At 42.5% G+C, this 17,891-nt stretch overlaps 1 protein-coding gene across 2 annotated transcripts; it reads left to right on the top strand.

Moving 5' to 3' along the window:
• Window positions 1–3,816: 3,816 nt before the first annotated feature.
• spon2a (spondin 2a, extracellular matrix protein) lies at window positions 3,817–17,295 on the top strand. Of its 2 annotated transcripts, none has more exons than XM_085248214.1 (6): window positions 3,817–3,878; window positions 8,487–8,715; window positions 10,665–10,885; window positions 15,300–15,491; window positions 15,826–15,997; window positions 16,368–17,295. In XM_085248214.1, exons 2-6 carry the CDS (start codon window positions 8,487–8,489, stop codon window positions 16,553–16,555), a joined length of 1,002 nt encoding a protein of 333 aa, XP_085104340.1. In that variant the 5' UTR covers window positions 3,817–3,878; the 3' UTR covers window positions 16,556–17,295. The 2 variants fall into 2 exon arrangements, with proteins under 2 accessions (XP_085104340.1, XP_085104333.1); XM_085248207.1 differs by having other exon boundaries at window positions 3,838–3,923.
• The last annotated feature ends 596 nt before the right edge of the window (window positions 17,296–17,891 follow it).

The raw sequence follows: 17,891 nt of genomic DNA, 5'->3' as shown, positions 1-17,891 counted from the left end.
ACCATGTGTGCAGATGAAGCAGGCCCAGGGTGCCAACGGTATTATTTACCAGACCTGATTCACACACACTTCAAACACACCATTGCGACATCTGTCAGTTCCCATGCTGTGCCAACACATTTTTTTTTATTTGTTTGTTTAGTTCAGAGGAGGAGGGAGTCCTTCAGGTCAGGCCAGTAAAATGTGAGAACTGGTTCCTGCCCTGCTTCTGCAAGGTCAGTAATTTCATTTAACTACTCTTTAAAACGAGTCGTCTGCAGGTTTGAGTGGAAAAGAAAACAACACAGAGGTCTTAGATACAGAGTTGAAAACGTTAAGAAATAAAACTGTTTGGAGTCTTTCTGGTTATACAGGGGAGCGGTTTGACGGACCCACATGTGTCTCATATTGGTTGCGTGCTTGCCCTTATGATAAATTAGTCTGGCAGATTGATGTCCCCCCATGTGGAGGGATCCTATCTTCAAAGCTGTTTGGCATCTTTGGAGTAATTTCATTCTTTTCTAGTAACCGAATCAGTAAGATACCAGTTTTGCTTTCAATTTAAAATGAATGAATCCGGTACTCTGATACTCTGAGATAGTTAATTTATCTTCGACTTCAACTTTGTTAAAAAAAAACATCACTTTGGTAATACAGGGGACTTTATCACAGATAACATAACTTAAATATTTGAGATAATGTGCAAAACGTAAGTAAAAACAACAAAACAATGTGAAGCATACAGAATTTAGAAAATACAGCTGTATTAAATTCTAAATGAGAAAAAGAAATGTCTTCAGCATGTCCTGGTTCTGCACCAGGGCCTCCTCCTGATGGGACGTGCCGGGAACACCTCACCCAGGAGGCGCCAGAGCAGCGGCTCTACTCTGAGCCCCTCCCAGATGGCCGAACTTCTCACCCTATCTGTAAGGGAGAGGCCAGCCAACCTTCGGAGGAAGTCCATTTCACCCGCTTCTATCCGGGATCTTGTTCTTATTACTAAACAATTAAATTAACTTACTAAACAATTTAATGAATGCTACACATGTGATATATCTATGTAAATAAAAAAAATATACTGAAAATAATGGCAAGTATAGTAAAATGGGTTTCAAAAGCACAAATAACGATTTACAAATTCAAAGACAAGACGTAAAAAAACAAGATGCTCTGCTTCAGTTCATCATTTACGGTACTCTGAGGTAATTATGGGTCACTCCATCTCAAATCAGCACAAATCATGCAGATCTACGATTTGTATTAAAAAATCGAGGTCCAAAGGTTGGACATACATAATGGCTGTTGTGAAAATTTTGGTTCTTTGGAGTACTTTTCAAAATTTTCACTGGTCTTTCTTACCATTGCAGCGAATCAGGGTCTGTTTGGGGACAGATGAAATGAGCTGTATGTGTCTTTATAAATGAGTAATACATTTTAACAAAGGCCCTGAATCCCCCTGTTGAGAACCTAACATCTTCTGTCAAGCAAGACTGGGAAATACATTTCTTGCAAAGCTAGTGCAGTCGCTCTGCTCGGTTCACGAACTCTTATAGACTGTTGTTAAAAGATGAGCTGATGTAACACAGGGGTAAACATGACCCTGTCACATCCTCTTCAAATAGTGTTTTTTGGGTCAAAGAAATAAACAAATTTCTCAGTTTTCACATTTCAATTATTTACAGTATTTTAGATGATTTAAAAATTATTGGATTCTGTTTTTATTTTCATTTTGCAAAACATCGAAACCTATACCAAAATGTTCTGTTCTGTCGTGCCAACTCCTCTTTCATCGGTAACATCTCCACACCCATGTGTTTTAGGGAACGAGTATATATTTGTGACTTGTTTTTAAATATTTATCTCTTGCAGGGATAAATGAGTTTAAGCTGCGTGGCAGAGGGAGGGTAAAGATGTGCTGAGGAGTTGAGAGATGGATGAACACATTGTTGGTTTTGGTCTCATGCACCGTGTATCGGTGTAATCCATCTGTTCTCCCTGCTGTTCTTTCCTGTTATAGGGGTGCAGACTGTTCATGGCAGTGAGGCTGACATAGTGGATCTAGTATGTCCCACGCACAACGCTCTGTGATTAGCTCACGGTTTTCCTTTCATTGCCCTACTCGCTTGGCTCGTGTAGCACTGACGTGAGCACGTGATCGACAGGAAGAAAACCTCCAGCTATCTTGCCGATTTGCGTCAGTCAGGCAAATCCGCTGCTGTATCCGGTGTCCTAAAGCGAGACTTTTTGAGTGTGTGTGTGCGCTGGAGAGCGCAGCTTAACCGTGAGCTCTGCATGTGTTATGGTAATGTAAGCATTCATCAATTCCCACATAGGTTTGCAGGCACACGTGTGTCAGTGTCCACCGGCATACCTCCCAATGTGGGGTCAAAACTGAGGTCGTTTTGTGGGTGCAGTGTGTTTGATTGCATGCACGTATGCACACCTGTGCAGCTGATAGAGTGTCACTGACATTTCACATTAACGCGGTAAGTCAGTCTGGATGCTAAGCTCACTGTCATTAATCAGCAGGCAGCAGCAAGGGAGTCATGCTTATTTCCCGTAACCTACTTTCAACAGCATCAGCATGAACAGATAGATAGATAGATAGATAGATAGATAGATAGATAGATAGATAGATAGATAGATAGATAGATAGATAGATAGATAGATAGATAGATAGATAGATAGATAGATAGATAGATAGATAGATAGATAGAGCTGGTGAGGAAGTAGTAGTGGAAACAGATGTGTTTGATGGTGTTTGCATGATTGTTTATAACTGCAGGACACAAAGTCCAAATTGTTACCCGATCCACATCTAACCCCACTCTTCCTCTGCCCTCGCCTCTTCATCCCTTCTTATTCCAGGAAGGTTTAGGGCTATATAGTGACATGGCTGCCTGTTTTCTTCTTGCTCTGGCTGATGTTTGCCAGGTCAAGCTGATAGCACATGTCTTGAGAGTGGCAAGGCTCGGTCCACACTGAGCCCAAGCAGGGTGTGTGTTTTGATGACACGCAGGCTGCTTTGTTGCACCGCGTACAAACAGTCTTATTTAGTTTCAGCCTCTGACACGTTGATAAGTTTGTGGCGGCCGGCAACAGAAACCTCCCTGGTCGTCCATGTGTCTACCAGCTGTGGGACCTGGTGGCCACACGTCTCTTTCACTCTCTCATATACACACACATACTTAGACACTCTGACCTGAGGAAATGGGGTTCCTCAACTGAGATCACAGATGGATAGGCCACAGGACAGGAGAACTATTTGAAAGGGGTGGGAAAAAAAGTAGACAGGAACCACTTTAAACTCTTTGGTTATCTGCGGTGTCCAATCAGTGCATTCACTGCAGAAATAAAAGCCCATGTTTCTGTCCAGACTGAGCTCATCTGTTATCCAGGTTGCATGTCTGTGCATGAAGCCCCGCTTCTTTCTCTTTCTAATTTACTGCCATTATTCAGCAACTCTACACCTCTCAAGTCTGACAGCTTGAGCTGAAAAACGGGGGCAAGATAATACATAGAGCTGAACGGGGTATGACGAGAGAGAGAGAGGCCAAGGTGGTGTTGATTACCTTGTCAGCAATGTGCCTGTTGAATTTACACAGCCACTGAAAGAATAGAGAGAGAGGCTAAGAGGGAGAAAAGAGGGGAGAGGAGTGAGGCTGTTAACTGCCTTTCCATACAAGGAGAAGTAGGGGGAGGAAAAGGGAAAAAAAACGAGGAGGGGGAGGAGAAAGCAGGAGAAAGGAAGAGAGAAAGGGTAACATGAGGAGATACGGAGAAGGGAGGAGGAGAGAAATTTGGAAAGAGATAAAGACGGGCAACCGAGGGATAAAGGTTGATAAGGCTGCACCAGAAAACCGGTTACAATAGGGAGCAAGTGGAGCTGTACCCTCTCTGTGAGTCTGCTGCAGCTTCTCTCTGTCACTGATAATCCAGCACAGGTAGGGAACACACACTTCATTCATTCACTGCACAGAAAGCCTGGGTGAGTTTAACCCAAATACCCACTTTAATGGAAAATCTTGCTTAAGTAAATGTATAATTTTAACCTTGTCAGTATTGCCTCTGAAATATAATGTAATATAATCATATGACACATCAAATTTCAATTGAAAGTATCTAATTCTGCAAATTCAGCGTTATGTTATACTGCATGCATTTAAAAAGCCCAGACTGAAGGTTGGTTGTACACAAAACTAATTTGTGATCTTGCTACTAGCTAGTAAAGTATCTAATAATTACACTATTCTCTCTGAAATGTAGCAGATTTGTGTTAAGTGGCAGTGATTGAAATATTCAAGTAAATAAAGAGATGAATCAATTTCCCATCACTGAACTCTTCCCTTGCAGGAATGATTCGACTAGATTTTTCTGTTTCACAGCTGATTTTTAGTTCTTCTTTTTTCATATTATAAATCCATATCGTCAGGAAAGCCAAACTCAGGCAGTGCCTCCTCACTTTTCTTTTGTACCAGGTATCATAATTTCCCTTCCAGCTACACGAGAAGCAGTTAAAGTTTCAGACCTGCCGTCGATGTGATGCACATCTCGCTGCGTTTTCTCTTTGTATGCACGAATGAATGAAATGGTTGCGTAGAAGTAGGCTAATTTAAGACAGACTGATGTGTCTCCCTTCTCGACACAAACTCCTAAACCGGCCGTTGCCCCGTAAAAGATTTTCATGAAAAATCTTGGCCACAAAAGCAAATTATCCCCTTTCCATTTTCTTGTTAAAAACAAACGTACCTCTGGCTGCGTGAACAAATCTGTGCTTTTGTGTTCATAACCGAATGCCTTTGTGTATGAGCTGAGGTGAATGTGTGTATTATCTCTGCTTGAAGCCACTTTAATTGCACAGTAAATGTGCCCGGAGGGCGGCAGCCGCTTAAGTTTGGCTCTGCGCCACATCCCCTTGTTTTATTGTGTCTCGTGCCTGACAGAAACACCGCTGTGTTTGTCTGTCTGTGCCGACTGGTGAGTGCACATCTAAATTGTGTGCGTGCATGTAACTGCGTGTTTGACAGTTTTTGTGTCTTTTATGTGTATTTTTTAAAAAAAAGAAGCTATTATCTCTGCGTGTGTTGCAGCAGCACGCATCAGCTGGTAGTGTGTCTGCGTGCTAACCGATAAAGCTCACCGTGTCCATGTGGGAATTCAAGAAATGTCTCTTTAGTGTGTTACGGGGTCAATGGGATGAATTCAAAAGGAGCGTAAGAGGGTCAAATAAACCAGTCTCACTGTAGAGCAGGTCAGAGTTGATCAGAAACAAATAATTTCAGAATAAAAGATCATATATGTCCAGAGTGTTTAAGTAAGTGTTTGCATCACCCTGTCACAGCGTTGACCTCCTTTTCTCTAATAAACATAGTGGAGAGAGCAGACAGGACAGTCACAGTTACCAAGTTCACATGGTGATGTTAAAGCCTGCAGGGTCCAGGTCATGAATTTCCACACACAAGCTTCAGTCACAAAGATAAGATAAGAAGCTGAAGTTACTCTCTGGAAGGAGACCCATACTTCTCATCCTGAAGCTTCATCTGACTCCAGCCAAGCTGCAGCAGTCAGTGAGGTGATCTGATGACTGAGCTGCACGATCAATTGGGACCTCTGTGTGTCACCATATGTGGGGTATTTTTTACAGCTGGCAGTTAAACAGTGCAGTGGAGACATTTAATGGAGACGGGGAATGGATAAAACACGCTGCGAGGACGCGGTCAGAAAAGTGTCAGAGTTGGAGTTTTGCAGCTATATTGGAGGAGTAATACTATCTGACCCCTGAAAATAGACTTCACTGACAATGTGGACATGAGTGTTGTGTGTGTGTGTGTGTGTGTGTGTGTGTGTGTGTGTGTGTGGGGGGGGTGTTACATACACACGTGTGTGCTTTTGACTTGCCCAAATTTAACTGTCTGCATTCTGCAGCTGCTTGGAGTTTTAGTTATACTGTAGTAACTCACACAAATGCCACTCTCCCTTTCTGTATCACACAAACGGAAAAAAAGATCTGCCTCGAAGTTACAGACTGGAGACGGAGCTAAAGGATCTGCAAATAAAACACAATAAGTGAGGTGATGTCATTTTGTGTATTTTCCCTTGAAATGCTCGACTCAGCGAAGCATGTCGATGACTTTGGGCCCATCTAATCTAGGTGCCAGTTTGGATTAGGACGGTATTTGGGAATAATTGTAAGATCACATTTTGAAAGTGGAATCAAAAAGCCAGATCTGGAACAAATTTAGATGTAAATTGGTACGTGCACACTATGACACACAGCACTGCAGGGTTGTTCTTTCATTTAGGAGAAATAATGCTAGCTAATAATTGCTTTTGAATCCTCTTGGGTCCCGAGGCTGTGAATTTCCTTCTGAATCCAACTACTGATTTTCTGCCGCTCTTCTTGCTCGTCTTCTTTAACTCTTCTGACAGTGGGACTCTTTCTTTGCCATTAAGAGTTCAACAGTAAGGCTATGCCAGTTGCTCAAAGTTCTGTCATTACAGCTACCCTTGAAAGCTGGCAGCAAACACAAATGCTGTCCTCTTCACTGTGAGAATCCGCTTCCTAATCCTCCGCTTCCTGCCCTTGTGTGTTTCCCACCTTTGCAATTGCTCAAGTTTTTAATGCACTGCCCCTGTGTGTCTTTCCTTTTTGTGTACTGGCTACTTTATTACTTGCTAGTACCTGGTTGGACTCTGTTTTGCCCCCAGAAGTACCTTAATTCTTCATGGCACAAATACAACAAGGTGCTGGTAACGTTCCTCAGAGATTTTGATCCATGTTGACACAACAGCATCACAGAGTTGCTGCAGATTTGTTGGCTGTACATCTCCTGTTGCACCACATCCCACAGTTTCTCTATTGAATTGAGAACTGGTGACTGTGGAGGCCATTTGAATACAGTGAACTCATTGTCATGTTCAAGAAACCATCTGGAGATGATTTGAGCTTTGTGACATGGCTGGAAGCATCCAGATGGACATGATCAACAGCAATGCTCAGTTGGTATGAAGGAGCCCAAACTGTTGATACAGAGCAGGATGGTTCCATGCTTTCGTGTTATTTACACCAGATTCTGACTCTACCTTTTGAAAGCTGCAGCAGAAATTGGGACATTTTTCCAGTTTGCTGTTGTTCAGTATTGGTGAGCTCTATGAATTTTATCCTCGACTTCCTGTTCTTAGTTGACAAAATCGGCACCCAATTTGGTTTTCTGCTGCTGTAGCCTTTCAGCTTCAAGGTTCAGAGTTGCTCTTCTGCATACCTTGGTTGTAACAAGTAGTTATTAAAGTCAATTTTAATTTTGCCTTTCTATTTTATGTCTGCACAGAAATGCACAGAATTCTTGCCCTGTGATTGGCCGATTCTGTACTTCTGCTAATGAACAGCTGTCCCAGCAGTTTATCTGGTTTTTATAGTTGGTTTGATTGCAAAGTTGCAAGTTGAGCTGAGATTTTTTGTAATAATCTTAAAAAACAAAGTAAAAACAACACTACTTGTTTACCCTCAGTATGCAACATAGAAGTAGTTGTGGTGGAGAGAGTTTATAATTCACAGCCATCCATTTTCTTCTGCTCGTCCAATGACAGTAAATACCAGGCCAACACTCCAACAAAGTGAATAATGTTATTGTTGCTATAAAACAGAAAATTGAGAGGACGGATGTAGTGACTACTTTGTTGGCTACTTTGTTAGAGATAACAGATTATCTCTCCACAACGGTAGACTCATTAAAAAAACAGAAAAACAAAACACCACAAATTTAAAAATAAATTCAACTAAAAGCATTTTCACCAGAATTTCTGTGGATTTCCCAATAATATTGTTCTCATGAATGTAAAAATCACAAAGAGTTCAAAACAAATGGGGGTTTCTAGACTGTGACCTATGGAGCTGAAATGCATTTTGAGCAATTGTCATGCCCCCGTCGCCCCTCTGCCTCTTAATAGAGTGTGAGTCTGAGTCAGCAGCTGGTGGTCAGTGGATGGTCAGCCGGTGAGATCAGTAGAGCAGACAGAAATTTGTATCCATCCTCAGAGATGTTGTTTTATTTAAAGGCGGCGTCTACAGCAGACATTATAACGTGATGTTTTCCCTGTAGCCAGAAATTGGCTTTTTGTCAGAAGTCTCTTGGCCCGACCAAATAAATGGGAGAGTTTCTTTAATAGGAAGCCTAAGGGTCAGGGAGTTCATCGGGCTTTGGTCTTTGATAAAAAGGCTGTGTTTTGATATCAGGGCTGGGATATGGAATTTCCCCACTCATACTGATTTTCCGGGATTGTCTGGGTTTGGTTTCCTAAATGTTCGTCTTGCGATCTTTTCATTTACTTGCCCACGTACAAAGATTATATGTCACAGAGTTTATGGTAGACTTGTTCAGCAGCTTTTTGTTCATGCCATTTGCCACAGTGATTTATTTATTTCTTTTTACAATGATTGTGCACAGAGTAAGGAGAAAGACTTTAATGTTTTTTTGTTTTTTTGTTTTTCATTTCTCCATTTCTTGCAGATGATGTCATCAGAGCACCTGACCTGTGGCTGGCTGCAGCAGCTCCTTCTCGTACTTGTGAAGCTTGGCTTCACATTTGCTGGGCCTTTGCGACCGCTCATTGGGACAGAATGCACAGCCAAGAGTCCTGCTTCCTACATCCTGGTCTTTACTGGTCACTGGAGCCCTCAGGCTTTCCCAAAGCAGTATCCACTGTTCCGACCCCCTGCACAGTGGTCCAAACTCATAGGTGAGAAAGACCCATGGGGGTGGAAACACAGGTTACTGGAAAATCATCCATGTTAAATGGAAATTTTTACTGTGACACCTGATAATCCATTGCATGTGCACTATTACTTCAGATTCGCAACAGCAGCAAAGAGTCACAGTATTTTTTTTTCATTTATTTTCAGCAGTTAAGAGTTTACCGATGTAAAGCTTTTGTGTAACAGGTGAGCCAATCAAAATGCACAAATCACATTCACAGTGAGACTTAAGGACATTTTGGACGAGCAGTCACACTGAAGCAACTTCTGCTTCACCCAAGGGCAGTTTATTTATTTTTTGTTCCTCATCAAGGAGCTTCATGCACAACTGCATACAAAAAGAGGTTAGAGATGTTAATGAGCAAAACAGCAAAAAGTTGAGAGCAACAAGAAAAACAACCTAAACGCTCCCAGATGGTAGCGTTTCTCTTTGTTTCTCTAACTTCTCTTCAGCTGTATCTTTAATATTTCTCTATTTCTTCGAGTCAGTCCTACTCTCCTTCCCACATTTCCGCTGGTTTACCACAGTGTTGGCGGTAAAGACTGGAGTGGTGAGTTTGGGGCTGCTGAAGGTGGGTGATGATAGTTGGGGTGTGGTGGGGTCAGACCACTCACCTCGGAGCCAGGCGGAGGAGAAGCAGAACCAGATACAACCTTATATTCTCCCTCTTTTAAAAAAAGCAAAAAACAAACATTGTGGATGGATGGATGGCAGATGTCTGCACATCTGTGTGTGCGGCGTCTTGGACTGCTGTGTGGTGGCTGCAGCTTTGTCTGGTTTCTAGGTCTCCCATTGGTGCTTGACTGCTTTGCCAGAGGATGATGTCCTACTTACTCCATATAGACAGAGGCATCAGAGATTCTGACACACCCATAATGGCTTTTAATGTTCTAGGGTGCTGGGCACCGGGGATTGGACTTTGTCACAAGAAAAGAAAAACAAAGGCTTCAGTAGCCTCAGAGTCTGCAGCAGGGGGACACAAAGAAAACTGGGTATGAAATCTGTCACCGCACAAAAAAACAACCTGAAGAAGGTCTGACGGCCAACAGAATAAAGGAGGAATGGAGTTTGTCATAGCCAAAAACAAATACTCAAGAGAATTAGAGGGAAATGGGATTTAATGTCTTGATAGGGCTCAAACGTGATGGGTTATCAAGTTTCAATGATGCTTGTGGGAAGTTTGTTAGGATGGTAATGTAATTAAGCATGAAGTAATCGCAGTTTGGAAAGAAACAAGATAGTGTGTGAAGTGTGCTGGGCAGATCATGTGTGTGTGTGGTTCGGCGTTTTAACTTAAATGCGTTGGCGTGCGTGCGTCTGTACGCGGGTCTGAAAAGTGAGGTAAGGCAGAACCATCAGAGCATTTGTCAACGTGTTTCTGGCTAACCTTACTTTGCCCTTAAAACCACCGGCCCAGGCCAGTAGCTCTGTGGGATTCAACAACGTAGCTCCAGAAGCTGTGGTACAAACAGTTCAGCCTAAATCAGTGTCTCCATTCAAAGCGATTTCATAGATAGCCACAACAAAACATAGGAATGTGAGGCAAATGCTCACGGACCCGACGTATCAGAAAAAGCAAGAGTAAAAGTTATGAATTTATTATTTTATCCACCATCTGGCTGCCAATCCGAGTTCCTGACCTACCTCCTGGCAGCAGTGTTGTGGTTTCTTCAGTGATAGATGGAGAAAAGACGTAACTGTAACCTTGCAATATTGCCAAAGACATGCATGTGGGCAATTCCTTTAGAATTAAATGCTTAAGTGCAGGAAGGAGGAGAGAGCCATAGAAATACATGCAGGCTCCACTGGTGGAAATGATCTCATCGTCTGGCTGAGGCTCTGTGGTGCTTCGCTGACATTGATATGCATTCCAGTGAATAAGCATCTTACTCCTGTCATCTCCTCTTTCTTCAATTTCTTTTCTCTCTTTAGCGGTCAGCCATAATCGTCATTTTCGGCTATGGGAGGAGGGCGCTCCAGCCAGCGCAGGGGTTCAGAGCTTCGCTGAACTCGGAGTGACGGTGGAGCTGATGAAGACAGCCAAGGAGGCCAGGAAGAAGCGCGTGGTCGGCGCCATGTACCGAACGGCTGGCATCCCCAACGGCATCGGGCACAGCTCCACAGAGATGCTTATTCATCCCCGGAGTTCACTGGTAGGCACAAATTTACCTTCATAAATACTCAGACGCAGTAAGTCACACAAACCATCTGCTGGGCTAAACCTATTCCGTCATCTGGTGACCAGCCTCCCCATAACATCCACGTTCATCTGCTCTGATTAAACACTTCACCACTTCTTTCCACTATCCAATCAGCCTATGTTTAGCTGAAGTGCTTCAGCTCTGCAGCCACAAACGCCCACATCCATCCTGCAAGGTCTGTGCTCTGTCTGCTGCGGACCCATGATGACGCGCAGCACAGGGAGCTGTTTCTGGAAACACATTTGCCTGTTTTCTTAGCGTTAGATAAGAAGTTTGATAAATTGGTACAGCAAACGTTACGATATAGCGAGTGGAATCTGGAATCTGTCTTCATGTGATGATGAAATTAAATATATAACAACTAGATGACACCCACTATATAAAGAGCAGCACACTGTTTTTACACTTCGCCCATGGTCCAATAAAGACAAGAAAATGTCAGCTGCTTTTGTAGATAACTTTTGCTAACAGTTTACCTGCTTTAAGCCTTCAACTGGCTCCATATTTTGGAAGCAGACAAGAATAATAACATATGCTCCCATGCCTCTTCTACACCAACATTTAATGGTTGCTTTGATCATTTTACCCGTGTGCTCAACCTTAAAGTGATCCCAGGTGATCAGAACATCTTCATGTGACTTCAGCTACCCGAGTGAACCAAATTAAGTAAATGTTTACCAAGATTTTTTTTTTGCAAACTTTTCTTTTCTTCTGTGTCAGATTTCCTGTACTGCAGCTTAGCAGGGAAAATCCTTTTCTAAGGAAACACAATGTGAAACTGTTGCACTAAAGAACCAGCTGTGGAGGATAACCGCTGTGGTCCCACATGAGCCATATTTAAGGTTGTGGCTTTACTCATTGCTGGATAGCGCTGCGTATCTTGAATGGTGACCGAGTGCGGGAGCAAAAGTCACGGTTGGACTCTTTGTTGAGGCTCGGGTTAAATTTAGGAGCCGGGCCTTAAACAAAGGCAAAGGATTTGAGGCATGGCCATGTGGAAAAGTTACAACTCGAAATAAAATAACCCCTTTATGAGTCAGGCATACGCAGCTGATGAACAAGAAGGAAAAAGGTGTATAGAGGAGAGGGTGGACATTTTACTGGAGCTTGTAGGAATAGGTGTGTGTCTGCCTGAAAGTCTGGTGACCTACATTTGTTTATTGCCTGTCGCACTGCTTGAACCCGAGGACCTTAAAAAAATCATAAACAACCTGGTCGGAGGGCATCGTTGGTAAGTACGAGTCATGGACAGCAGCTTAGCAGCTTGTCATCTAGGTATATGATGCCTGTGGCTGCTTTCAAATGGTCTGTTTTTAGACCTGTGGGCAGAACAGCAAAGGAAAGCGTGACATCGGCGGTTTTGTGCTGAGCACACGTGAATGATGTGAAGCTGTCGTCTGCTCAGTCTGCTATTGTGCTTCTCTGTCTGTTTCTCCCGCACGCTCATTTATAAATACCATCCTTTCTCTTCCAAACAACCAAAACACTCATGCTCAGTGACCTAAAAAGCAAAAAAATCCCAAACACATATGATTTCCATCTCCACTGCTCATGACTCTTCTGCTCTTGGTGTGTAATTTAAAACAGACAGATTACAACGAATAAGCCCCGTTGGGAAATCCAGGGCTTTTTGAGAGCAAGAATTCAGGTGACAGAGTCGCATGCTTTCAGGGATGACTATGCTGTTTGTTTTGATGGGTTGGGGAAAAAAGTGAGAGGGGTCATGGGAGATTTGAAACCGTCTATGCGTTGGAGACACTTCCTGGCCCGTGCGTTGCAAAACATCCGCGGACTGATCAAGCTGCTGACGAGGAATACCCCTGAGAAGACATCCTTGCTGAGTGGCCCGATGGATATAGCGGAATGATTTCTTGGAAAAGCCGCTGTTTCAGAGGAGGCTGAAAAAAGAGGACAATGAAGGAGCGGTGTTTGCAGAATAAAGGGAGGAAGAAAGGAAAGAGTGAATGAGTAGATTCATAAAAGCAAGAGTGCGACCTCTGATTTGTTTTTTTCTGTTCTCTGGCATGAATTACAGCCAAGAAACAGACCTCATGTGTCATTCTGACTCTAGCTACTCTCCTGTCTGAGTCTCTTTTGACTAGTTTGATTTCTGTTCCAGCTCTTTCCCCCCCATCCTCCAGGCCACCCTTTCCTATCCATCAAAAGCCAGCCAAGCCCAGCAATCCCTCCCTGAGACTGAGCAGCTTAGCCAAGGTCCTCAAATATCGGCCCTTGAGTGAGAAGGCGTTTTCAGATGTGCTTTTTTCTGGTCATCTGTGAACTCGGTGTGTGCTGACCTCCAGGCCACTTCCTGTATGAGGTCACTGGCACTCAGGAAACATCCATCACAGAGAACACACAATCTAAACCTGTACAGGAAACTGAGTGAGCTCATGAGCTCACATGCATTTATAAGTTTTAGAGCTATAAATCCTGAGATCAGCTGTGTTTTTGAGCGTGATGTCATTCTTAATGCATTTATAGTTCTGCAGAATGATTCCTGTAATATAGTTCACGCAGTGAGCATTTGGACAGTCACATGTATCCACTTTAACACAGAGAGCCCAAGTTTAGGTTTTACAAGTTTAGGTGTTAGTGTGTGGTGAAGAAGGACCCAACATGCAGACACGGGGGGGCAGGAGCAAAAGGCAAGCCCTTTGTTAAGCTGATGATGTTTGTGAGGCAAAACACAAAAGAGAAACAAAGTCAATGAATAGTAAAAACTCCCTGGGGCTAGAAGACACTAAAAACCAGAGAACAGAAACTTGTATTGTGTAAAGTTAACAGTGACATTGACAGTAGAGGGAAGGCAGCACTATAAATACACAGACGGAAGATTGAAGCAGAGTCACAGGTGAACATAATCTAATTGATTACATTAAAGGACTTGGATACTAAAGAAACTGAACATAATCTGCCTCACAAACCCTAAAAGTGAAAATATGTACTCTCTTTGGCCCCTGAAAAGCTGCCTTAAGGTCCAGTAATGTTGCTTAGGCGATAACTTCGTGTAGATAATACCTATCAGGACAAAAATGGGCTTATACTGTAAGCTTATTTCTGAGAGTGTTACTGCGTGCATGCCTGTCTGTTGATCTGTCAAGCCAACTATCTCTGATCCCTCTGGAAGACCACGTTGTTTACTTATATTGACAAGCACTTTTTGTCAGTCTAAACTCTTTAGTACATATTCTAATGTTTAAATGTAACACACTTGGTAGCCAAATGTCCAACTGCTGTTGAACCCCCGAAAATCTGGGCCCTGTAATTTGGAAATATAAGTATATCACGTCTATTACATATTAAAGCTGGGATGTTTTTAGCATTACTTTAGAACAAAGTGGATGCTCTAAAGCACAGAGCCTGATGAACAAAAAGAGCTTGGCTGTCCACATAATTACGGTTTAGACTATACTAAAAGACAAGAAGCATTATAACAAAATATTGCTGTGCTGATGGGATCAGATTTATTGTTTTTTATGGATTGTTTGTCTTTTCTTCCCCAAACAGCCTTCGGTCAGCCTTTTCTCATCCAAAATTCCACAGTTAGACTTTTGATTGTAACCACAGAAATAATAACAGAGGATTGAGTGTAACATTTGTGCTATAGTGAGTTAGACTACTAATTAATGATTAATGTGACTGCATTTTCATCATCGCTGATGTTAAAAGGAAAATGCTCACCGTCATAGTCTGACATCTGAGAATAGTGACTGAACACAAAATGCTGCTGATGCTTTGCAGGGTGAAAATAAATCAAAATAATGAACAATTCATTCAAACGTATCTGGCCCCTTCCTGATTTCTTTCTTTTTTCTTTTTTTTTGCATATTTGTTGCACTTACATGTTTTAGATCATCATGCACATTTCATTAGTCAAACCCAAGTACAATGATTTTGTTTATGAACGAAGTGAAAAATGCTATCCAAACTGACCTCTGAATGACTGAAAAATGAACAGAAAGGTTTTGGAGTGGCCTAATCAAAGTCTGGAGTTAAATCTGATGGAGATGCTTTGGGATGACCATAAGCAGACCACTTACTAGGGTTGTATTAAAACAATTCTGCAAAGTTGGTGAGCCCCAGTAATCTGAAAGACCTATTGCCAATTATTACAAATGCTTGATTGCAGTTCTTGCTGCCACTTTTTAGGTTTAGGTGGCATTTATTTTTTCCCACAGGGCCCTGTAAGTTAGCTTTTCCACCCTGACACCGACACAAAGACATCCATGCTGTCAACATTAAAGCACTTTATAGCTTTGCCACTCAGTTTAAATCTGCTTATGAACCGATGACTTGACCGATTAAGACTAGTTCTGGCCTATAAGCTTAAATATTCACTTAACAGTGTCTCTTGTATCAACAGCTGTCCCTGATGGTGAAGGTGATCCCCAGCCCTGACTGGTTTGTTGGTGTGGACAGCCTAAATCTTTGTGAGGGCAACCAGTGGAAACAGGAAGTGACGGTTGACCTCCACCCTTATGATGCCGGCACAGACAGTGGATTCACTTTCTCCTCTCCCAACTTCCCCACCAGCCCTCCAGAAAACATCACAAAGGTAGGAATGCTTCCAGTGTGGACTAGTACATCATGTGCTCATAACCTGACACTTCTCTACGTTCTAGGTACATTTTTGTATAGTCTTATTTTTATTTTTAGAACTTTGCAGGATGCTTAAGGGATATCATTCCTTCACTTAAGTTATTGCTTGGCAGGCCTCACGTCTGACATGAAGTTGTTTTTTCAGTTAAGAAGGCTCTCTTGCGTAACGGACCATCTATCTTTTCCCAGCATGTGTCTGAAAGTGGGCTATTGTCCATTCAAAGTTGTCTTGAGAATCTGCTGGCTCTCCTGATGAGATATGCCTCACCGCTCTTTGTTGACTTCTCCAGATCACCTCTCAGTTTCCAAACCACCCGGCCAACTCCTTCTACTATCCACGCTTGAAGGATCTTCCACCGATTGCCAGCATAAGGATCACGCGACAGAGCAGATCACGTGACCATCAAACCGCGATGTCCAACCACATTCTGCCCAACTCTATCAGTCCCCGCCGCTTCTCAGGTATGACCACTGGACACATTTAATGCTGAAAGGCCAAATATCGATGCGAATGATTGGATAGGAGAGCACAGGTAATCAAAGAGACACATAATGTGGTTTTATTGTGTTTTTCATTGCATTGAAGTCACATTATGGTTCATTTAGTCACATCTAATGATGATTTAAGTAGGTTAGCAGTCTATGTCTCTACTGAATAAATAGAAATGTGATTTAATGAGTATTTGGTTGGTTAAATCATAGTATAAAATGGGAATGCACTCAGTCCCTTTAAATGCTACAGGAAACTCACAGCATAGTTGCGTCTTTGGTAAATCGCAGTACTTCTACACCTTTTTGGCTGTCTCTTATATTTTCCTCATCTCTTTCTCAGCAACGCCATTGGACTGTGAAGTGTCGCTCTGGTCATCTTGGGGTTTGTGTCTGGGTCCCTGCTCCAGGGGCGGCGTCCGCCACCGCACACGTTACATCCTCTTACGACCAGCCAACGCTGGAACCCCCTGCCCTGAGCTGGAGGAACAGGCTGAATGTGTACCGCACAGCTGCATGCAACTCCAGTAGCTGCAGAGTGCATGAGCACGCATGCTGCCGGTATGCAACACACTGGGATTTTGTGTCATTACTGCCGGACTTTAAAAGGTTTCTGCATCTTGATCGGCGCGTTTATGAAGCGAGGGGTTCAATTGTCTTTGTTACAGCTCAGTTTTGTAAGTTTAAGATGTGGCGCGATAACAGCGAAGGCCGTCAGATTTAGGGCGAACGCTCCTCTGGAACTGAAGTTTATGAGTCTGATTGTAACTGCATGCTGAACGGGTATTAAAGCTTGAGACAGCAGTTTAAATGTTTTGAGTGCAAAGTGATATTTTTGGTTTTTGGAACTGTTGTAGATGCAGAAGAGAAAAACTGATTATGGTCTGTTCATTGTCAGCAACGTATGCATTCAAACTGTATGTCGATAGCTGCACACTGGCACAGAGTGCTCACAAATGTCCTTGCACATACTGCATACCTCTACAGGCATGCTGGCATTACTTCTCTTAGATAACCTATACATGCTTGCCGGATTTCAAAATAACCTCACACCACATTTTATAAATATGACCTTTCATAAGAGACACCCAGTGGCTGACTTGAAGCGTAATGCCAGTCTGAAGAAGCTGGCTTGCAATAAGACACGATGCAGGTTTTTATTGGAAGAAAGATTAAAATATTTGTATTATTTTCTCTTTTGATATTTCATTGTTGAGACTTTTGTACATACTCTAATGTATCGTATCTTGTATAACTCATGAATAAACATGGAGGTGTGTTTTTCAAATTAATTTCTGTGTTGTTCTTCAGTGTGGTTTTCCAGCTGTATGGTGTTTATGTGTGAAAATTATATATTTTAATAAATGTTTACTAAATGCATGGGGTCAGGACCAGGCATTTATCTGAATATCGTCAGATTTTCATTGGGGGACATTAGGGACAGCACAAATTGAGCAGTTTGGAGACAAAGAGAGGCAAAGGTGAGATCGTTTGGACACATGCAGAGGTGGGATATATGATACAAAATTATGTTCATATGGATGCAGTGAAGGAGTAACTTCTCTTTTACACCAGTGTAATAGAGAAGGATGCTGGGGGACAAGGTGAGATGGTCTCCTGTGGTGACCCCTAAAGGAAGCAGCCAAAAGAAGAAGATTGCTGCAAAGATACACAGCCATAAATATCCCAAAAATATAGCTCACAGTTATATTTGTTTATAGATAGAAAGGCACATTTATTAAATTTCTTTTAAACTGTTTTAAAGCCTCACTTGGAAGTCTCGTCATTGCCCTTTAATGATGGCTTTGTGGCGATGTAGCACCTCCTAGTGGTCACAATCAACAACAATAACCACAGTGATCCTCAT

The sequence above is a fragment of the Mchenga conophoros genome, linkage group LG2, assembly GCF_057382185.1.
Source record: "Mchenga conophoros isolate Kocher_MC1m ecotype Shallow Benthic linkage group LG2, M_conophoros_male_GT1.1, whole genome shotgun sequence".
NCBI lineage: Eukaryota > Metazoa > Chordata > Actinopteri > Cichliformes > Cichlidae > Mchenga > Mchenga conophoros.
Note: the sequence above shows the minus strand (reverse complement) of the source record. Positions and strands in the feature narration are given on the sequence as shown.